Source organism: Typha angustifolia, chromosome 1, assembly GCF_048772165.1.
Source record: "Typha angustifolia cultivar Huaian chromosome 1, ASM4877216v1, whole genome shotgun sequence".
Lineage (NCBI taxonomy): Eukaryota > Viridiplantae > Streptophyta > Magnoliopsida > Poales > Typhaceae > Typha > Typha angustifolia.
Genome location: NC_133239.1, coordinates 1,049,619 through 1,073,350, shown reverse-complemented (window position 1 = coordinate 1,073,350; position 23,732 = coordinate 1,049,619). Strand labels below are relative to the sequence as shown.

The 23,732-nt window shown below is 37.2% G+C and overlaps 2 protein-coding genes across 2 annotated transcripts; both read left to right on the top strand.

Moving 5' to 3' along the window:
* The first annotated feature begins 198 nt into the window (after positions 1–198).
* LOC140759510 (putative leucine-rich repeat receptor-like protein kinase At2g19210) lies at positions 199–7,706 on the top strand. The gene is made up of 13 exons (XM_073096094.1): positions 199–307; positions 545–1,130; positions 1,215–1,675; positions 2,474–2,609; positions 2,715–2,786; positions 2,873–2,944; positions 3,027–3,101; positions 4,075–4,241; positions 4,353–4,657; positions 5,225–5,351; positions 6,463–6,531; positions 6,640–6,832; positions 7,123–7,706. The coding sequence occupies exons 1-13, from the start codon at positions 199–201 to the stop codon at positions 7,520–7,522; spliced, it is 2,772 nt and encodes a 923-aa protein (XP_072952195.1). The 3' UTR covers positions 7,523–7,706.
* Positions 7,707–9,147: 1,441 nt separating this feature from the next.
* LOC140759500 (probable LRR receptor-like protein kinase At1g51890) lies at positions 9,148–23,513 on the top strand. Its single transcript, XM_073096085.1, has 18 exons — positions 9,148–9,220; positions 9,343–9,910; positions 9,999–10,465; positions 10,807–10,942; positions 11,042–11,113; positions 11,204–11,275; positions 11,358–11,435; positions 11,697–11,725; positions 11,937–12,137; positions 14,573–14,880; positions 17,088–17,211; positions 18,657–18,719; positions 18,826–19,015; positions 19,236–20,100; positions 20,521–20,647; positions 21,997–22,065; positions 22,158–22,347; positions 22,573–23,513. The coding sequence occupies exons 2-18, from the start codon at positions 9,585–9,587 to the stop codon at positions 22,961–22,963; spliced, it is 3,708 nt and encodes a 1,235-aa protein (XP_072952186.1). The 5' UTR covers positions 9,148–9,220; positions 9,343–9,584; the 3' UTR covers positions 22,964–23,513.
* The last annotated feature ends 219 nt before the right edge of the window (positions 23,514–23,732 follow it).

Sequence of the window (23,732 nt, the reverse complement as noted above, 5' to 3'; positions counted from 1 at the left end):
AAGCTCGCAAAGATCATAATATGACGGCAGTGATGAGGCAGTTGTGCGTTTGAGTGCACGATAAGTAGAGAAGCTCTTATAACCTGTGGACCGAGTGAACAAGTAGGATCATGAAATCCACAGGTAGTTCATATAATCCGAATACAATGGGGGATCCGGCCAGGTGAACTATATCTAATCTAACATGCGTACGTTGCAATGGCGTATGAGAGTTTAAAGAAGAAGATGGCGTTATGGTGCATATCTCTTCTCCTGGGTGTCTTCATTGCAGTAGTTCAAGTTCATGGCCAGTCTCCCAGTACTGAGGGTACCTTACATATATATATATATATATATATATATATATATATATATATATATATATGTTCTTCCTCAAGCTTTTACTACTTAGTAACCTCGTTAACGCAATGCCCTTTTGTATCCGTGGTGGCTAATTAATAAACTTAGTTTTCTTTTTTGAAAAAATGGATTTTGTATCGATCAGCTATCTACGTAGATCTTATTACAAATTGATAGATTTCCTTTTACCTTCATCGTTTGGTAGGTTTCATCAGCATAGACTGCGGCGCTACCGGTAATTCCGTAGACGACAGTACAGGAATACAGTATACCACGGACGATCAATTTATAGACAGTGGGACAAACTACAATGTTGCGTCGAATTATATAAACGCCTCTCTTCCAAAGCAGTATTTGACAGTGAGAGGCTTTCCCGACGGAGATCGGAATTGTTACACCTTAAATCAAGCAATCAATGATACTAAGTATCTTGTGAGAGCAAGCTTCATGTATGGAAACTACGATGGCAAGAATAGTGTGCAAAAGAATAGCTCACTCCTATTCGATCTCCATATAGGTATCAATATTTGGAAAACGGTGAATATCTCGGATCCATCCACTCCTTTCACGTACGAAGCTATAACTTTGATCTCGGCCGGTCGTCGGTTATCAGTCTGTGTGACGAGAACCAACTCATCGTCGACTCCTTTCATATCTTTGTTGGAGATGAGGCCATTGAAGGACACACTCTATCCCACCCTTACGCCCTTTCCCTCTTCTTTAATTTTTTCGGGTAATCTTGTATTATCGATGCGCCACAACCTGGGAGGAAGTGGTAATGAGATTATTCGGTGAGAGCATTCGACATGTCTCTGTCCTTCCTTATCCATACAATTTATGCAACGTGTATATACTATGATATTTTGAGTTTGCAGATGTCCCGACGACCCGTACGACCGCATCTGGAAGCCTATGAACATTACTCTCCACGAGGTATCTACCGACAAGACAGTGAAGCCCGGCCAATTTGACCAGTTCGAGGTCCCATCCGTCGTGCTCCAGACCGCCTCCGTGTCCGCTGGCGTCAACGGCAGCATAGGATTCTCCTGGGACTCCCCAGACTCCCATATATTTTACTATGTGATCCTTCATTTCTCTGAGCTCGAACTCCTCTCGGAAAAGGACGTCAGGGCGTTCGATGTCTACCTCGATTGGCGATCGATGACAACAGACTATTCGCCAACCTACCTCGAGGGCTCTGCAGATGCCACATCGAATGTTAGGTTTGCATTCAGTTTAAATGCGACCAAGAGAGCCACTCTTCCTCCCATCCTCAATGCCTTCGAGATCTATTCCATGGCAGTAACAAGATTCGATGCGACTAACGTGGGGGATGGTATGTTACTTCCTGAAGCCCCCTTGAATTTTCTTTTCTGCTTCTACTTATCCTGCATGTATGATGGGACATAAAAAAGAACATCAAACTCAATATTTTTTTTATATAAATTTTGTAGTTTTAGCTTTCAATTACTCCCTGCTTGGAAACCCCTAAAACTGGAATTCGATTGAACTCCAATTCTATTTTCCTCATATCCACAGTTGGAACTGTTAAATATTCATATCTTAATTGATATCACTGCATTTGCTTGAACTTTAATGAATATGGAAAAAATTTGAAGTGTTTTGAAGTCGGATTTAGTAAAAATATATATGGCATCAATATAACATTTTGTTATTTCAAAAGTACCCTAAAGTTATTATGAAACCAATTTTGGGTTTACTTCCTTTCGAATTGCTGCAGTTGGATTCGATGCACATCAACCGAAGGAAGGAAGTTTCTAATTAAGTAGTTTCTAGACTTCCTCTTGATACAGTATAATCTCTATTTCATATTTATGAAAGAACTGCTCTAAAAATCTATACTGTTAGATACTGAATCAATAATATATATCGTACATTTAATACGTTCCGTTATGTGATGGCCCCTATATATCTCACGTGACAAATGAAAGTCTATAGAAAATTAGGCTTTGGTACCATGTAACCTGATAAGCTGAAGTCATTAGATAATAAACTAATAATGTATATAATATCTTTAATAAGAAGATGTCTTAGACAAACTTTTGCATGTCTGTTATCCTACAATGATAATAATTCAATGTCATCTCTAATCTATTTCATTTTTGTGGCACAGTTGAGGCCATGTTGGCAATCAAGGAAGCGTATAAATTGAAGAAAAATTGGGCGGGTCATCCATGTTTTCCAGAAAAGTACGCTTGGGATGGCGTCACTTGCAGCAACTACGCTAAAGAAATCAGGGTTATAGCTATGTGAGTATTCAAGAAAGAGAAGTTATGCTAATGCTCTTAGGAGTTATGTTTTTGTTGGAAATTACTGATGAAAGGGATATCTTAACGGATGCAACTGTGTTACAGAAACTTATCCTCCAATGGGTTGGTTGGTCAGGTATCCAACTTCTTTTCAAGACTCACAGAAATCCAGTCCCTGTAAGTAGGAAATGTGCCAACATTCAGCAGAATAATGTTACAAAGTTACTTCGAAAGTCATATCCTGTTTTGCTATTCTATTTTAGGGATTTGTCTTACAACAACTTAAGTGGAAAAGTACCTGCTTCTGTCGCAACTATACCAAACCTCCAGGTCCTGTAAGTGTTAGCATCAGATGTACTGGTCTAATAATTTTCAATGGGGATTTTTATGTGCTTGATGCAATCTGCATTTGTACAGAAATTTGACTGGAAACTGCATAGAAGTCCCTGACGCCCTCATTGAAAAAACAAAAGATGATTCACTTATATTAAGGTTTGTTTCTAATCAAATACTTCCACTCCTCTACCAATTATAGTAGCACAAAAATCTTGTTGTGGTTCAACTACTTTTGGGAAAAGGCTCCCTGAACTGCTGTATTCTAATAAACAAAAAACAAACCCCAGATTCGATGCAGTTTTTTGGGGGCACTCTGTAGTATAACCATTCCAGATCACCTTATGGGTAAAGTTGTTTATTTACTTTGTTCTTCTAATTGATGGAAAACAGAGGACAGTTATTTATCTGCAGTTTTTATTTTATTTTAAGCAGAACAAGTTTAGTCATTTTTGAGAATAACATCCCTGATTAACTTTCAAAGGTCAGTACAAACAACACACAGCTTTGCAGGGGTTGTATCCAAATAAGCATCATCTGAATATGTTAAGTATATCCTTTACTTTTTTTTAAGATCTAATTGACTAAATTCGACACTTTTCTCCAAAACAAATGAATATTTTGGTCAAGGGAGTAAAAATTATTACAATTGGAGAAGTCGTTGAAACTTATCTTTTTTCTTGTTTGGAATTGCAAATTTTTAGGCAGCTACAGTAGTTTGATGCTTAATCATTCTTGTAATTCGTTCTACTGTAAACTCAAAGAAAGGAATTAGATTTGAGAATGGTTGAGGTAGGGGTGTTTCATGCACATTAGGCACATAAGATGGATTCAACTTCATAGTAATGAAACACAATGTCTTTCTACATGCTGCAACAAATGGTTCTGTAAGGAATTAGACTGGTATTCTTTCTCTTTTGCGTGAACTTGGTTCTAACATGAGTTGAAGTATCATAAAATGGTTCTGTAAGCAATAAGACTGGTATTTCTTTCTCTTTTGCTGAACTTGTAGGTTGTAACGTGAGTTGAAGAAGTATATTAAAAGATAATTCCTCGAGTACTCTAAAAGTTCTATTATTCTTCTTGGGCTCAAATTACTGCTAATATTTGATGAACTTTTTTCTGATGCTAGATTTGACAACAATACTGACTCATGTAATCCTCCCGGTGGCAACCCTACTACTGGTAGAAAGAAGAAGATAACTACGCCTATAATTATAGTTCTTTCAGTTGTTCCTGCCATTCTGTTGGTAGTAGGGGTGATACTAATTGTGTGGAGATTTAGAAGAAAGACCCAAGGTATTTCCAACAACAATTATTGCTTTCACATTACTGCTTAGTTTTACTTGAGTACCAGAAAAAAAAAAAATCATACTTATGGCCTGTATGTTATATACTATTTATTATCAGTTGTCAATCATGAAGCGATTCAGCCACCATCTGAGAGCAGACAATTCAATATGGAGAGTGGCGGCAGTCTGCTGCCATACACAAATTTCCAATCCAGTGTGGATCATAAAGATAGTCAGCTGCCACTGGAGAGTCGCCAATTCATGTATACAGAGTTGGAGAACATAACTAAAAGGTTTTCACGTATCCTTGGAAAGGGAGGATTTGGGACTGTTTTTCATGGTTTCTTAGAAGATGGCAACGAGGTTGCTGTCAAGATGTGCTCTCTATCGTCAGAACAAGCACCTAATCTGTTTTTGGCAGAGGTAAGTCAATTTGAATCTGCCTCAAGAGTGATGTAAAAACAAATGATGAGATTTCGTATGGTGCAATTGTGCAGCATAGAGAGTAGAGAAGTAGAAGAAGAAGAAGGAATAAGATTCTAGGGAGGAAGAAATTAGAGAGAGAATAAAAATATCCAACCAGGACAAAGAAGTTTCTTTCTTTTTTCATTAATCAGTCCATTGGCTATTATAATTTTCAGCCCTCTGATAGTCCTATGAGAAAATCCTAGCATGCTCTCACAAAAATCTACTTTTACTTCTACCAGGACCTATTAAACTTCAACCTAGAATTCAATTATCAGGGATTGTTGTGATTGTGTGACACAAGTGGGTTGCTTATAATCACAAAAGAAATCAACTAATTTCTTGATTATTTCTAGAAGAAAATTAAATTGTCCTTATCTTCTCTTGTCTCCAGCTTGGGCCTACCTTAATGTGAGTTCGAATTTTTTATAATTTCTTTGATCAGAATATAACATTTCAGTTGACTCATTTAGAATACTATTTTGTAGATCTTCCTTTGATAATATTTTGAAGTATGTTCTGTAGGTTGAGAATTTGTCGAGGGTTCGTCACAAGAACCTGGTTTCTTTGGTTGGCTACTGCATGGATAGAGGTCGAATGGCAGTCATTTATGAGTATATGCCTCTTGGTAGTCTCGAAGATCATTTGAGAGGTTGGTGAACGAGTTAGTTAACCTCTATCTAAATCCACCATATAGTACATATCAAACTTAAAGCTAATTATGTATGTTTAGTGGGTAAATTTGCTCGTTGGCTATTTCTCCATATGGGTACATCATTCTTTTCTCCTCATTTGTAGTAAAAGATAACACAGATCTAGCCAACATCAACTTTTCATTGTTTTTCCTCTCTTTTTTCTGATAGTCAATCTTCTAAAATGTGGAAGCATTTTGCCGGCACATACAGGATACATATGTATTAACAGCACATAAATTCATAAGTATGTGCAAAGCAACTTGAAAATCAAAAGAATAGAAAAAACAAATCTTGTCGGTTCTCACTCTTATGCAGTAGCCCTGTTCTCTAGTTTTTTTCCTTCTTGCTAACTTTACATAATGCCGAACATCAAATTCATTTAGAAGACTTCACTGCACCATGAGAGTTTTCTGTTTAATTAGTTGGCTGAAGGAATTGTTTCTGAATATGGAAGTTCAGATATAAATTGCTAGGCTTTAAGTATCTCTTATCTTTCTTTTGTTTTGTTTCAATTCTTAGATTGATATGGCTTGATTTTCCCTTCTAACAATTTTGGGTATCAGGTTCTCCATCAATCCTTTTGTCAAAAAAAGAAAAAAAGGAAAAAAAATTATCTCCATCAATGATGGAACCACAGCATACATTGCACATCATGTGTGCTGTTAAAAAGTAGAGGTAAATTCTTTCTAACAGAATGATATCATCTGTAAAGCATAATTATTTTTTATTATTACTGAAATTTAGGCTGCTATGAAGATTTACAAAAGGACTGACAATATTAGAAACTTATAAAGTTTGCATTTCCCTACCAGAGTACATTTTGTTGGCTAAATTAGAAAACAGAATCTGATGAACTGTGAATTTAATCTTTCTTGTTGCAGCATGAATAGAAAGAGAGAGTTCACCTGTTGCACAGGAAACACATAAGATATCAGATAGTTCCATTGCTTGAAATGTATTAATTGTTGGATGTCCATTGCAAGTTCTGATGAGCATACTATGCATAAAAGTTTCTGCATTCACATAGCAAGCATTATTAATGGATTTTCTTTTTTATGATCTTAAAAGGAAAAGCTGGCATTGCTAGGACCTTGAGTTGGGTAGAGCGCCTGCAAATAGTACTTGATGCTGCACAAGGTTCTGGGGCCATACAATGCATCTTTCTTGTCCACTTTCTCTTATGTGTTAAATTAAATAATCCTCAGTTCTTCCTTCTCTCATTAGATGGCCTTTGACTTGATATAGGCCTGGACTATCTGTACAATGGATGCCCAATGCCAATAATTCACAGAGATGTAAAGACCAGCAACATTCTTTTGGGCCAAAATCTGGAGGCTAAGGTATCTGATTTTGGGCTCTCTAAGGCCTTCCACAGTGATCAACAAACGCACGTTTCAATGACAGCGCTTGCTTTCTCGCCGGGCTACATTGATCCAATGTATGCTTCCTTGCCTTCTTTTCTTTATGCTTTAGAAGTCGTTTCTTTTGGGACTTTTCATATTTAAAGGGAGGGGTTCTAGTCAAGATCTGAAATGATTTGAATTAATATTGCCTCCAAACTGCAACTTAAAAAATATGCATGCTTTGTGAACACTCGAGAATATCGCTAGATAAATGATCTCATGATAAACAAAGGGAAAGAAAAACAAATTTCTCCAAATTCTTATCATGATTCTTTTGAAGTTATTTGTATCTACCTAACCTTGACGCTTTTCCATATTTATTAAGGTGTTTGCAATCTTGGAAATTCAATGAGAAGACTGATGTGTACAGCTTCGGAGTTGTTCTTTTGGAAATCATCACAGGAGAAGCTCCTTTTCAACGTGACATTGATGTTCAGATAATTGAACGTGTTCAACTGAGTTTTGAGGGTGGGGATATCAATGCAATTGTTGATGCAAAGTTGCAAGGGATGTACAACACTGAATCTGTCTGGAAGGTTACAGAGCTAGCAATGAGGTGCACGGCGAGATACGTTGATCAGAGGCCAAAAATGTCTGCAGTTGTGATCCAGCTGAGGGATAGCTTGGAACTTGAGATTGCTGAAAGGAGCAAGAGCACAACTACTGAAAGCCGAGGCATGCCATTCGTGAAGGAATCAACTATATATGGTCCATCCGCAAGATAAGCTGATCTCGTCTTCATTCCATCAAGTGCGAGTTGAATTTGTTTAATCGAATTTGCAGTTGTGATGCTTTGAGTTTGGTACACAGTGTGTGATCTGTTTATTGCAATAACTATATGGTAAAAACCGTTCTTCATGAGAATAATTGAGCTGCTTATGACTCGGCGAGAGTCTCAGATTATGAAAAACAAAGCATTGTGGAATCATAGAACCTGTCTTGCTAGTGTTTGCGAGCTAGCAAGGGCTTCTATCTCTGCTATATTGTTGTAGTATAGCAGAATAGAAGGCAGGTGTGCCAGTCTCTTCATTGTTGCGAGCTAGCACGGGCTTCTTGTTGTGCTAAATGCCAATTAGTGGAAGATAGTGGAAGCAAAACCCTTCACCCTTAAATAAATTCAAATGGAATAGCAATAATTAGAGCAAATCAATTATTAGCAAAGCTAATATCAATACCAATATAAGAACTCCAATATCAAGGTGCTAGTTGTAGAGATCTTCTAATACTCAAGTTAATTACAAAAGGAACTCCAAGTAAATACAAACCATAAATAAAAAAGAGGGAGAGATAAGATTTATGTGGTTTGAAGATGTGCCTGTATCTACGTGCAGAGCAATCTTTAATCCACTATACAAATCACCAAATACAAATATCACTCTAAATAATGGTGATTCTCTCCTACAATTTTTCTCATGCAAATCAGCTGAAAATTTCACCTAGTGTTCGAACACCCGTAGATCCCATTCGAACGCCAGCAGAACTATAATCTGGAGCATAGGAGGGCGTTCGAATGCCTGTGGGGCCGTTCGAACGCCTGCAGAATGTAAATCCTCTTGAAAAAATGCATTCGAATGCCCTCAGAGTCCGTTCGAACGCCTGCATAATGCAAAACTTCTCTAGACTTCGCGTTCGAACACCCCTAAAAGCCCGTTCAGACGCTTTTGGTATGCAAAGCTTTTTAAGGCTTTGCGTTCGAACACCCTCAGGGGCCCGTTCAAACACCCCGGCACAGGAAGTCTAAAAACTGCTGAAAATTAAATTTGAACCAAACTTCAACACTTCTACTATTAAAACAAGTGCAGTGTAATAGTACGCCAATCTCTTCATTTTGTCTCATCGACCATCTGATCATGGCAGAATAGAAGGAAGGTAATATTGACTGGTTTGGATGCAGAAAGTTCAGCCGGCAGAGCCGAACTTGAGTTCAAAACTTTGTTGTCTTTCAACTGTTGCCTAAACTTCATCCAAAACAGGGCCTTAAAGTAAACAAAATATGCAAGATTATGAGTACGAGCTAAGAAAACAGAGAGATCGTTATGCATACGAGTTAAAAACGTTGTAAAACAAGGTTTTATATAATAATTTAAATACAAATTCCCCTAGTTGATCTTTATTTATACCGTTGACATGAAGCTGGCAAAGGTTATATGTGATGTCAACTTAGAGGTCATCGTGTGTTGGGGTGGGCGGGATTGCAAAACATTTACTCAATTAAGTAACAGGATGATGAAGTCTATAAAGAGTTGACATTTTAGATCACAGTTTGAGACCCGGCCATCAGACCTATATATAACAGATGTAGGTTTTAGTGGGGTATCTAAGGGCCTTGGAGAAAAAGATGGTGTCATGGTGCAGCTTTCTTCTCCTTGTTGTCTTCAATATTGCAGCAGTTCAAGTTCATGGACACACTCCTAGAACTGAGGGTAAGTTTAGGTCGAATTCTATGAGATTTTTTCTTTTAAACCTTTTACGTTGGTGCTTCCATCTAGGTTTCATTACAAATTAATTGATGATTCTTCTTTTACCTTACATGTCCCTTATGTAGGTTTCATTAGTATAGACTGTGGAGCCACTGGTAATTCCACAGACCTTATCACAGGAATACTCTATACCACCGACGATCAATTCATAGAAACTGGAATAAACTCCAAGGTTAATCCATCAAATTATACAAACCTGCTTCCCCAGCAGTATTCGACCGTGAGAAGCTTCCCGGACGGAGATCGGAATTGTTACACCTTAAATCAAGCAACCAATGATACTAAGTATCTCGTAAGAGCAAGCTTCATGTATGGAAACTACGATGGAAGGAATAGCGTGCAAAAGAATAGCCCACTCCTATTCGATCTCCATATAGGGATCGATCGTTGGACCACAGTAAACATCTCCCATCCGACCAATCCTTTCACATACGAAGCTATAACTCGCATCTCGGCCAATCAACGGTTGTCAGTTTGTCTGATAAGAACCAACTCTTGTTCGACTCCTTTCATATCTTCGTTGGAGATGAGGCCATTAAAGTCCACACTCTATCCCATTGTTTCCTCTTTCTTTGACAGTATCGTACTTTTGATGCGGCGCAACTTAGGAGCAAGTGGCGATAAGATAATTCGGTGAGAGATATACTAGCTAGCAAGCATTGAACATGTCTTCCTCCTTCCTTATCAATACAAATAATGCATATAAAATATGAGTTTCTAGATATCCCGACGACCCGTACGACCGGTTCTGGGAGCCGATGAACATTACCCTCGACGTGTTAACCACCGACAAGACAGTCGAGCACAACAAAACTAAGGAGGAGTACGAGGTTCCTTCCGTCGTGCTCCAGACCGCCTCCGTGTCCGCTGGCATCAACGACAGCGTAGGATTCTACTGGGACACCCCCGACTCCAATACGGATTACTATGTCATCCTTCATTTCTCTGAGCTCGAACTCCTCCCGGAAAAGGACGTCAGGGTGTTCGACTTCTACAGCGACGGCGATCACCAGCTTGGGACAAAGCATGCGCCAACCTTCCTCGAGAACTCTGCATATACGACATGGCCTGCTTGGTATGCATTCAGTTTAAATGCGAGCGAAGGAGCCACTCGTCCTCCTCTCCTCAATGCCTTTGAGATATATTCTATAGGAGAAACAAGTTACGAAACGACTAACGTCGGAGATGGTATGTTACTTCTTGATGCCCCCTTTGAATTTTCTTTTCTGCTTCAAACTCCAGTTCTATTTTCCTCATACGGCTGTTGGGAACTGCTCAATTCTCATATCTCAATGGAAATCTCAGTGCATTTGCTTGAACTTTAATGGGTTTTTGGGGAAGAAAAAATAGAAGTGCTTGAAAGTCGGATTTAGTTAAGATATATAATTACCCTAATGTTATTACATATTAAACAAATTTAGGGATATACACACTTCAATATATCTTTGACAAATTTTTTTCAAGTTTGTTATCCTACAATGATAATAATTCAATGTCATCTCTAATCTATTCTCATTTTTGCGGCACAGTTGAGGCCATGTTGGCAATCAAGGAAGCGTATAAATTGAAGAAAAATTGGGTGGGTGATCCATGTTTACCAGAAAAGTATGCTTGGGATGGCGTCACTTGTGGCATACGTGCTAATGATTTCAGGGTTACAGCTATGTGAGTATCCAAGAAAGTCAACTTATGCAAATTGTCTTAGGATAAATTACTGATGATGAAAAGGATATATATATTTTAACGGATTCAACTGTGCTGCAGAAACTTATCCGCCACTGGGTTGGTTGGTCAGGTATCCAATGTCTTTTCCAGACTCACAGAAATCCAGTCCTTGTAAGTAGGAAATGCATCAAAATTCAGCAGAATAGTGTTAAAAAGTACAAGGAAAACTAACGTCATATCCTGTTTTGCAATCTTATTTAGGGATTTGTCTAACAACAACTTAACTGGAAAAGTACCTGATTCTGTGGCAACTATATCAAACCTCCAGGTCCTGTAAGTGTTGGCATTAGATGTACTGTTCTTATTATTTTCAATGGAGATTTTTACGACCGTGATGCGATCTGCATTTGTACAGAAATTTGACTGGAAACTGCATAGAAGTCCCTGACGCCCTCATTGAAAAAACAAAAGATAGTTCACTTATATTGTTGAGGTTTGTTTCTAATTAAATCCTTCCTCACTGCATAGAACTGCTGTGTTCTAATAAACAAAAACAGCCTCAGATTCGATTCAGTTTCTTTCGGGGCACTCTGTAGTATTACCATTTAAGATCAACTAATGCGTAGAGTTGTTTATTAGCTCTGTTATTCTAATTTATAGATAGAAAAGTATAGTTATTTATCTTCAGCTTTTTTTTATTAGCATAAGTTTAGTGAATCGTTGAGAAGTGTAACATCCATGTTTACTTTTCCAGGCCAGTACAAACAACATACAGCTTTGCAGGTGTTGAATGCAATTAAGTTTTTTTAAGATGTAATTGACTATATTTTACACTTCTGGGCGGAAAAAATGAATACTTTTGTGGGTGTTCCAGTTCATTTTGAGATAGGAATAATAGACTATACAATATGGCAGTAGAGAAGGAAACTCAGACGAATTTTAAGATTTAGCATGTCATAAGTACACCGACTATTCAAACTGAGTTTTGAGGCAGGGGATATCAGTGCAATTGTCAATGCAAGGCTGCAAGGGATGTTGAACACCGAATCTGTTTGGAAGGTCACAGAGCTAGCAATGAGGTGCTCTTGTACATTGATTAGAGATCAAAAGATGTCTGAAGTTGTGATCCATCTGAGGGAGAGCTTGGAACGTGAGATTGCTGAAAGGAGCACGAGCACAACTGCTGAAAGCCAAGGCATGCCATTCATGAAAGAATCAACCATATTTAGTCCATCCGCAAGATAAGCCAATATCGTCTTCAGTCTATCAAGCCTGAGTTGAATTTGTTCAATTGAATTTGTAGTTGTGTTGCTTTCAATGTGGTGTGCAGTGTGTGATGTCTGAGCATCACAATAATTGTACGGTGAGAACCGTTCTTCAGAATAATTAAGCTTGTTAGTTGTGACTCTCTGAGTCTGAGACTGTTAAACCAAAGCATTGTGGAATCATAGAACCTGCTTTACTATAATGTTTGCGAGCTATCAAGGGCTTATTGTGCATGATGAGACATAAAGGAAAAGATTGTCAAGCCCCCCAAAAATGTAATTTTTATTTATTTTAGTTTTAGCTTTCAATTCCACCCTGTTTGAAAACCCCTAAAATTGGAATTCATTTAACTGGAGTACTTGTCTCCTCGCGTCCGCTGTTGTGAATTGTTGAATTGTGATATTTCAAATCATACCAGTGCAATTACTTGAACTTTAATGGATATGAAAAAGAAAATATTTTAAGATCACATTCAGTAAAGATCTATATGGCAGTAGCAGTCGTCGCCCCTTTATCGCCACTGCCACCCTTTGTAGTTATAGTTGTTGGCTCATCCAATCTACTCATACCTCAAGCCTGTGACCACCGACAATCTTGTTTTCTACTAGTTGCTTTGTCCCTTGCTATGCACCACTGTCTCATCAGGTTTCTCATGCACCCTTGCCACCCCTATTGTGGGATAGTTGTCATGGCCAAGGGTTAGTCGTCGGTGTCGAAGGGTTGACTCCTATAGGGTTCTCTAGGTGACTTGCTTTAATTGATTCTTTTGTGACTATGTTGGTTGATTTGGCGGGTTGATTGATGGTTGTATTGGGTCTAGTATGAGCGAGAAAAGTCGTAGTACGCTAACCCTTAATGTGCTGCCTCCATAAATTAAAACAGAGGCTTGTTCGAGGGCTGCTACCCTATTTTCTTCATTTTCTATTTTGTTTGAGCACCGATTTATTTGTTTTATGTTTGATACCTTGGTTTTATTATTTATTATTTTTATATTTAGTCAAATATTGAGTTTGTTTCAGGATTATTATTTTATTTCTTTAACTATTGTTTTAGTATCAAGATGCAACCGTTGAAGCTTAATAAATTATTTATCTATCGAACATCAAAAAAATATTCAAAAAGCTATTTGGTCGTACCCCCTGTTTAATCCCAATTGCTGTTGAAAACTTTTTATTTTTATTTTTCTTAATGGTATTTATGAAAATAAATTTAGTTTATTGCGGCCTGCCATATTTGCAAATGGACTCCTCCTTTTATCACAATAAGTTCATAGTCAAAATATTCTATCCTTTTAACCAAAAGGAGGGATAATTTTATGTTTAAATCTCCAAATTATCATAACATAATTGTTTTCTATGTATTTTATGAACTTCTTTTATCCACCTAAACTTCTTAAGTGAAGGACGTGAATTAAATTAAAAAAAAAACTGAGGTTTATTTGCAAGATAGAAAAAGAGAAAGAAAATAAGTATTTTCGTCAAAAATTAGAACATGCTTAAAATATTCCTTGGGGAGTTAACCGGCGGTGGTTACGTGCAATAAGGTTAAAATGTAGGGAGTTGACTGCAAAACACCCTCTAGTTTCTTTCTTTAAACGGCGTGGTCGCCCACTCCCCCTGCCTCCTCCCCCAAGCATACACAAGGTCAGAAACCAGCGCTGAGATGATCCAGAAATCTTATACCACGGGTGGGCGTGAGAATATGATTTTATGGCTTCCGGTGCCTGATGGATGTGAATCGTGTCGTGGCGTGACGTGAAGTTGAATCAGGTACTTTTGTTATGATGCGCTTATTAAGTTTCGGGAAGATGATGTGATGGTGTTTTCTTTTCTTGTTCATCTTGATCACAGCGATTGCAAGTTTACAGATTTGATTCTCCACTGCGGTAATTTATTGAAGAAATCACCAATTAATTGTTGTGTCGAACGTTTTCTTAACATGATAGGCCAACAAGGATTTATTTTTCTCAACTGATTGGCTTTTCTCATTTAGGAATGTAATTTGGAACTTCTTTTCCTTTTATTTTTTATTTTTTGGAGAAAAATGTTTGTCTACAAGTTAATCATGAAAATTGTATTCGTTTATAGCTTTTCTTCAAGTTTCTGATGTCCTTATTGAGCTTAGATTACTGCTTATATTTCACAAACTTATGGTGACTGTAGATTGGATGCAATACGAACGAATGCACCAGTAACAACTTTTGCTCGGACTGCTGGGAAGAAGAATATAACAACCATTTCATTGCAGTTCTCTTTAATAGTTGGTAAACTATGTGGAAATTCTGGAGCAAACGCCGAGGTACTTTTCTATTATAATATACCTTTTGATTATTACTTCTTTTATTTTATTTTTCTTCAAACAAAGATTATGCAGACCGTTCTTCCCAAAGAGAAGATTATGCAGACCGTTCTTCCCAAAGAGAAGATTATGCAGACCGTTCTTTCCAAAGAGAAGATTATGCAGATTCTCAGCTGCAATTTCGGACTCGGAAATTCACTTACAAGGAATTGGAGATCATAACTAAAAATTTTGAACGAGAGATTGGAAGAGGAGGATTTGGAACTGTGTATCATGGTCTTTTGGAAGATGGCACTGAGGTTGCAGTCAAAATCATGAGACGCACTGAGTCTTTGGAGAGTTTTGATTCTTTTGAAAAGTACTACCTAAATGAGGTAACTTCTTCACTGTCTCATTTTAGGGAGATTAGATGGATCGTTTAGGGATAGGTTCTTGTCCGGGCCTATCTAGGCAGTCGTTGAATATACATCAACCAATGAGTCACACATATCCAATAACTCTAATAGTGCCAAAAAAAAAAAAAACGGGCTGTAGGATGTAAGCCAGCCCAATTGGATCCATCCGACGCGTGCTACCGCACGAGGCTGACCTAGATAAAATCTAACCCAATTAGATGGGTTTTTTTCTTAAGGTCGAAAATGAGGATACTTGGAACTCTAAGTTTGTTAAGCACCTGCCATAATAACAAAAGAGCCTGTTAACAATGAGATAGTGTTTTTCCTTCTGTTAAAGAGGCTTACTTTTTGTGAGAATTCTCATATTTGAGTCTAACAACATCGGTATAGCTGGGGCATTGTTAAGTTTTCACTTCTTTAAAAAATAAGGCCTCTTCTTCTTTGATCACCTTTAATCCTCAATCTCTTACAACAATAACACCATAGCCAACGCTGTCCTTATAACTAATACAAATTGTGTCTGTAATTGAAATTTTAGAAAGGTCCTTTTAAAATTAAATATTACTTTCAAATAATTTAAATTATGAGTCCAGTGTGACTTCCTCATGAGATCTACGATCCATGAATCAAGTAAGATTATTGAGGCTCAAATCACTTGGTGAAACCTGATTTTACTATTTCTAGAAAAGATTAACTGAGCCATGTTCAACTAGTGAATAATTAGGCAACATGTAAGAGAAAAAAAGTTGATAATGGAGAGGGATCAAACCAAAATACTGGACCTCTTCATTTTTCTTTGGTTATAAAAAAGGAGATTTTATTAATTCAAATAGGCACAAAAATTTTCCCCATTGATTGCAGGATGATTAAAAAAATTAGGATTAAGACAAAATGAGATCTTATCCCTGGATAAAGAAAATTTTTATTTTAATTTTTTGTAAGGTGTTTGGTTAGAAAAAGAAGGATAAATATTGGAATAAAATTATGGGATAAAATGGAGTTTGGTTGTAATGGTTGGGATAAGGGACAAATTGATATTATTATCTTTTTCCTGGTTTAATGTAAATAAATATTTGTTATATTTTTATGACAAAAGATAGGAAATAAGTTTAAATAAATATAATTTTACTTTTGATTTACTACTATTATATTTACCATCTCATGGTTATTTTTAGAATTTCTTGTTAAAAGATATTTTGACTAACTTACACAATATAGATATCATCACATATAATAACACGAAGAAAATGGAATAAAAGAAAAAGAAAAGTTGGCTAGGGTTTGTATTTAAAGAAGGGCAAATCGGTAATTTGGAATAAATGGGTGAGATATCTGGATTTATTAAGGATACCTAGAAATCTAGATAACTAGGATTTGTCCTATTTTCTTATCCCAATTCTTTATTCCTTATTTGGCATGACATTTCTAGTATAAAGGACAGTTTATCCTAAGTTCCTACCAATCAAACACCCCTTTACGCATCTAGTGAGATAACAGAGTATCCCCATATAAATGATTGGAGAGATTAGAGGGTGTAGTGTTAAACCACACTGAGAAGGATTGAGCCCTCCCCAGTAGAGAAAGTAGTAATGTTTAATACATGTAAGAGATAAAACATATCCAAAAGTTGTGCTGCCATTGCGTAGGATACCCAGTCTTTTGAAAGAGAATGTTGACGAGGTTTTGAGAATCTGATTCAACTATGGTTTTTCAGAGGTTGTCTCTCTTGCTTTGATTAGGGCAGCCTTGAGCGTTTCCACGAGTAGCACTGATGAGGATAGGATTACCCTGATCATTCCGACCAATAAATCCCAATTCCGTGCTATGGTCACTATTAAAAAATGAGCCATTAGAGTTAAATTGAGAAGATTTAGAGGAGGGGCGACCAGCTGACCCTAATTCTAGTGACCACTGACCTCCTATTGTCACACTAGTTAAGATAAAAGTTTACTAAAAATCATATTTTTACACACGTAGTCTCTTGCCTTTTTCTTATTTTTATTTCACAATATAGAGAATTGCTTGAAAGAAAAGGTTAAAAAAGAAGTCTATCTTCTTTCCTGATTATTCATCTGGTAATACATAATCACCAATCAATAACTTGTTTCTGTGCTTAGATGCTTGGAAATGGTTTGAACAGTAGAGATGTTATGAATTTAGTATTTTACTATTGGATTGTTTTGTAGGCCCAGATTTTATTGAAAGTTCATCACAGGAACCTGATTTCTCTTGCTGGCTACTGCAAGGATAGAGATGGCATTGCGATCGTCTATGAGTACATGCCTCAAGGATGTTATAAACAAGTGTTAGGTTTGCCAACTAGACACTTCACATCTGTCCAAATCTATCATGTAATATCTATCAAATTTAGGACCGTCTGTTTTCAGTTTCCTACTGGTGTTTAGTCAGGTATCCCTCAGATTATTTCTGCATATGGAATTATAAAGTAATTTCCCTCTTCTTGGAAGTGTTAACATTTGAGGATTTTCCTGGAGAGCAGGCTAAGAAAAATTCGTCTAAAAGTAGTTCCCATATATCATGCATTCATAGTATTTTTACACTAACATCCATAACAAGTTAGTTTCTAAATTTGAAACTGTTTCATAAAACTGCACTGAGTACTTTCTAATGGAATTAATTAGAAATTTTAATGATATTTCAAGAGTTGCTACTAATTAATTCCCGGCTAGAGAAGGGGAACATTAAGAAGGATGTGATGAAGAGGGGCCAATCAATTAATGAATATGATTGGAGTTGATTACGAAGAATTTATGCATTTCTCAGAAAAAAAAAATCAAGAATTTATGTACCACAAGGGGTGAGAGGATGGCTTATCTCTCTTTGCCAGGCTTTTGCTCCACCATGCATGTAGGTTGTAGCCAAATTGATCTCATTTTATTTCCATTTCTTCTTGATGTTACTTTCTTGGATGGTTTTTTATTTTATTTTTAAGTTTTGATGTTATGTTCTGCATATATTAACAAGTCTCATCAGTAGGCATCAAGTTTGATATAAATATTAGAACTCAACTCAACTTAAAAATTTAAACTATTAAGTGAGTTTCCAAGAGGCTATATAAACCTTTTCAATTTTTCCTCACTTTTCAATGTGAGCTTAAACTCTTATATGTGATATTCAACTATTAGGAGTAGTTTAAAATATTGACTCATTTAGACAAGGCAAATCTAGGGCCTGTGACCCAAAGCCTATCAACTGCTAGGGCTTTTATAATATCAACTAGCTAGGAAGCATGAAATTCAACCAAGGCATGCTCGTTTTTGCGATGGTCTACCTCACGAAGAAATGGTATAATCCGACTGCAGGAATCCTTTTGGGAGTTTTCCTCTGAGGAAGAGAGGCTCTTCTTTTAAAAGTCCTATTTCAAATAGGAGGAACAGTCTACTGTAAGCCTTTCACGGAAGGATAAATTATGCTATGGCAATAACAGATAAGATATTAGTTAGGGGAAGAAGAGGAAGATACGGATGATTGGGGTGTAAATATTGTCTAAGGTGACAAAAAGAGAAGGATATTGGTGTAAGACATAACTGTTATTTGATAGTGAAAAAAGAGTAAGACTAACGAACAAAAGAAAAAGATGGCTGAGCTATAGGAAGCTTAGGGATGCCATAAGAATGGAATTCTGATGAGCATATCATGCATTATTATCCATAAAAAAAGCATTTAATGCATAATATTTCTGCACCTACATTTACCAAGCATATGCACTAATGGATTGTTCTTTGGTCTTGTAGATAAATCTGCTAGTGCCTTGAGCTGGGCAGAGCGCCTCCAAATTGCAATTGATGTTGCACAAGGTTTGTGGGCAGGATGCAAAATTTTGTCCGTCATCCTGCTACTTCTTAAGCTGCATTGATTCTTATTTTTTCAATATCTCATTCTTGGGGACTTGGCATGATACAGGTCTAGATTATCTGCACAATACATGCCCAGAAACAATAATTCATAGAAACGTGAAGACCTCAACCATTCTTTTAGGCAAAAATCTAGAGGCGAAGCTATCAAACTTCCAGATAGCAAAACTCTTTGACAGTGATCTGGAAACAGAACTGTTTTCAGTGGTTTGTGGCACCTTAGGCTACATGGATCCAGAGTATGTCTGTCTCAGTACAGATTTGTTTTGATCCACAGAAATCTTTTTTGTTTTTTAAAAAAGAAAAGCGTGTAGGCTCTGTTTCATTACCAAATTGCAAAAAAATTTATCCACAGAAGTAAAAGAATAAAAAGGCCTCAAAGTGATGTTTAGGAAATAGTTAACCAGTTGGCTTGATTTATATCTGGCTCACCTAGATGTATACTTGTGACTTATCTAGGTACATGGTACATGGCAGATTTAGTCGGAAGACAGATGTATACAGCTTCGGAGTGGTTCTTTTGGAGATAATCACAGCCCGACCTGCCATGGGGCGGCTAGCTGAAGCTGCAAGCGTTCACATAGCTCAACACATGGCATCCTGTATTGCAGGAGGGGCCAGTGTGGATGATATTGCTGATCCTTTGCTGCAAGGAGAGTATGATGCTGATTCTGTTTGGATAGTTATCGATCTAGCAATGAGGTGCACATCAGAAGCATCTATTGAAAGACCAACAATAGCTGAAGTATTGATCCACCTAAGAGATAGCTTGGCAATTGAGACTGCTCGCAAAATGAGCAAGAATTTGTATAGTGAAAGTGAAAGCACCAACTCAAGCCCTAACATGACAGCATCAACCATAACACTTGGCACTGCTAGTGAAAGGATCAAGAAACTATACAGTGAAAGAACTAACTCAAGCTGTAGCACAACAACTTCAACCGTAACACCTAAAGCTGCTAGTGAAAGGAGCAAGAAAGTGTACAGTGAAAGCACTCATAACAAGAGAGCTGCAACTGTAACAGCTGAGGCTTCTTTTGAAAGGAGCTCTGATAGTTGTCAATCCAATGTGGATAATCAAGATGCTAACCCACCATTCGTGAATCACCAATCCAGTGTGGATCATGAAGACCGTCGGCTGCCATTTGAGAGTCACCAATTCACCTATGCAGAGTTGGAGGGGATAACTAAGAAATTTGCACAAGCCCTTGGAGGAGGAGGATTTGGAACCGTCTTCTATGGATCCTTAGAAAATGGGACTAAGGTTGCTGTCAAGAAGTTGTCTCCATCTTCAGAACAAGGATCCAATGAATTTCTGGCTGAGGTAATTATTCCATATCTCGTCAGGTAATCACTTTGGAAAATGAAGTGCTTATAGAGGGTGAGGGCTTAATTGAAGTTTTTACTACATAATGCGGAGGTTCCTGAACATTCAATTTTCTATACAGAGAAGGTAAGTCAAAACATTGAAAAAGTTAGATTAGAATGTCAAATGATAAACTGAACGTGTCTGACCTTGGGATTGTTATGATTGCATGACGTAGATGTTTACCTGACAAAATCTATTACTCCAACGATTTCACTTTATCTTTATCTCCTCTTTTCTTTCATATGATTGAGGATATCTTTGTTTGTGTTTGGATAATTCGAATTGCCCATCAGAACATATCACTTTCCCATTGATTCTTGTGATATTACTCAACAGATTTTTTTATTCAGCAACATCTTGTATTCAATTTTGTAGGTCTCAAGTTTGTCGCAAGTTCGTCACAGGAACCTTGTTTCTTTAGTTGGCTACTGCAATGATATAACATGCTTGGCTCTCGTCTATGAGTACATGCCCCAAGGAAGCCTTGAAGATCATTTGATAGGTTGGTCAACAAGTAACTTGGCTGTTCAAGATCATTAATATCATCTATGTTACCCAAAAAATTTAATACTCCAATATATGGGATTCATTTCAAGTATTATGGTATTCATTTTTTTTTTCACTATCAGCTGAATCACAAGATTAAATCCTAGCTAATAAGAAGAAATTTTCTTCATCCAAGACGTGAACAACACAAAACAAAATGAAATAATTATCTTACGAGAATCTCTGTTACCATCTACTAGAGAAAGAGAAAAGCGAATGTTATCTAAGCACTTCATAAATACTAGGAGAAAAAGACAAAACACTTTTAAACTAGATATGCAATATATGATATGATATATAAAGAATATACTGGTACATATCTTCGTATCTATATGAGCCCTGTCTGCAATTGTCATGATTATCTAATTTATGTTCATTGTAAGAAAATATTATCCGTATATATGCTTCTTCAATTGTCAATTTTTTCTGCTGTAGATCCCTCGAGGCTTTGCAATTGTCTATTCTTTCAATCAGTAATCCTGGTCCGTTAATGGTACATCTTGTTCTGGCCCCAAAGTTTGTTCAATCTCACTGGCTAGCTGGATAGCTGGACTAGCAATTCCACCTATTCCTTCATCTTGTTGTAGTCACTTCAAACCTTACATCTCAATGATTGTTTAATTTGCATAATCTTGCGTCAATAACTCCGAGTTCATAATGACCTTTCCACCTCTCTCTCAACACATGTGACCACTGGATGATACCAAGTTAGAAATTGTCAATGGGAATCCAGTTTGAACAATCTACTGCCTTCCAATAGTCTTTTTCTTATTAATAGACTGAATCACTATCTGCTGATTCTGCATTAGAAGGAAGAATTTTCATTAATTTTCATTACTGACAATAAGGATGTCTGTGCTACTCATTATAGCAGAACTAAGATTTATTTCATACTTGTTTGTTTTCTTTATCTACTTTCATTTAGTTGTCTCTCCTGAATTTTCTGCTTTGATATTTGGGCGTGATGATCTCAGTTAGTGATAGCTTGCCTGCACAAATACTGCTAAGTTTAGGTAAAAACTTGCTAACATGATGATGCCATCTATCTACAAAGCCTCTATTTTAGTTATTACTGAGATTTATGCTTTTCTGGATGCTACCATATTCTACCTTGTTTAGAGTATTCCTATCTATGAAGAACTTTCAGGAGCCATTGCTCCTAGGTTGCATGAGCTGCTAGTGCAACCAAGAAGGTGATCATTCTACCAAGTTCTAATTAACTAGCTAGATACTACTTTATGAAAAGGATGAGGATGAGAATACTTTAAGAAGCTTATTAATGGATTGTTTTCATGAATCATTTAGGTAGAGCTAGCATTGGTAGAGCCTTGAGTTGGGCAGAGCGACTTCAAATAGCTCTTGATGCTGCACGAGGTTTGTGGGCATATATAATGCATTTGATCTGTCTTTCTGCTGTGCTCGAGATAAAATTTTATTCTCTTTTTATTGTGTTTGTCATGATATAGGCCTGGACTATCTGCATAACGGATTGCCGGAACCAATAATTCACAGAGATGTGAAGACCAGCAACATTCTGTTAAGCCAAAACCTAGAGGCAAAGGTCTCAGATTTTGGGCTCTCCAAATCCTTTGACAGAAATTTACGGACACACGTGTCAGCAGATCTCGCTTTTACCCCAGGTTATCTGGATCCAGAGTACGTCCATCTCCATGCCTTCTTGTGATACACATGTAATAGATGGTTTAGGACATCTCATTGCTTAAGGCAGGTGCATCTATGAGACTACTAGGAAGTTTGATATGAAAATTTTTGCTAGCACAAAGGCAACTCAAGTATATAATTTCCTTATTTATTAAGAATATGACTTGATAGAAAGAATCTTACCCCAGGCTAACTGGTTACTTTTTGATACTCTTTTAGGTGCTGTAATCTTTGGAGATTCAGTGAGAAGACTGATGTGTATAGCTTTGGGGTGGTTCTTCTGGAGATAATCACAGGTGAACCTCCCATTTCGCGCCTGGGTGAAGTAGTTCACATTGTTCAACGTGTGGAGGTGAGTCTTATGAGAGGGAATATCCATGATATTGCTGATGCAAGGCTGCAAGGAGAGTACGACGTCCGTTCTGTTTGGAAAGTTGTCGATCTAGCAATGGGTTGCACCACAAGAACCAGTATTCAAAGACCAACAATGACTGAAATTGTTGTGCAGCTAAGGGAGTGCTTGACACTTGAGACTGTTCGTGCAAGTAGCAGGAACACTGACAATGGAAGCACCGACTCAACCGAGTTCGTGACAGCATCAGCCACTTAAATTTGATTCATCTACAAGATAAGCTGATAATGAGTTGAATTTATTCCAACACACAGTATGTATTGTGTGATGATCTCCATGCGTCGTAATATTTTGTGAATAATAGTCGAGGTATGTTGCTTTAAATGGATATGTATTGTGTGATGGCCAATCTGCTTCGGATTAATTAAATTTCTGTCAGAATGCAGAATGAAACCTTCTCCAGAATAATCAAGCAGCTCCATGCCTTGCTGAGATTGCTAAGACCATGCATTTGATATCGTAGAAACTTGAGTATCTGCAAATTATTATGCACATTTTTCATATGGTCTGAAAGATCGTATACAAAATTAAAGGCAGAAGCAATCAACAGGAGCTGAGCCAGTCCAGAACTTATACAAGCATATCTTTCTTCATCTGTTGCTCAAATATTCACATTCACCCGTCTTGTCGTAGAATCAATCAAAGCAAAAGAGGAGCTTTACTTCACCCAATTAATCTCAGCATTTGCATCGTGCATGCATCTTTTTCCCCTGCTGATTAATTTCCATATTGTCAAATTGACTCTTTACCGCTCTTCATTAATAGTGTTATTTGGCAGATCTTAAATTGTTTGTTCATTGAACTGTTCTTGGAAATTTAGTTCCTGTTACTCTAAAACAAAGAGGTCCTTCTCAATACTACTTACCTCGATCTTGTCAATAGATCCTTCTAGTGACGTAAGACTAAAATTAGCTCATAGATATATAGTAGCTTTCGGTGCAGACTTGTGCATTATCCTTAGTGCATT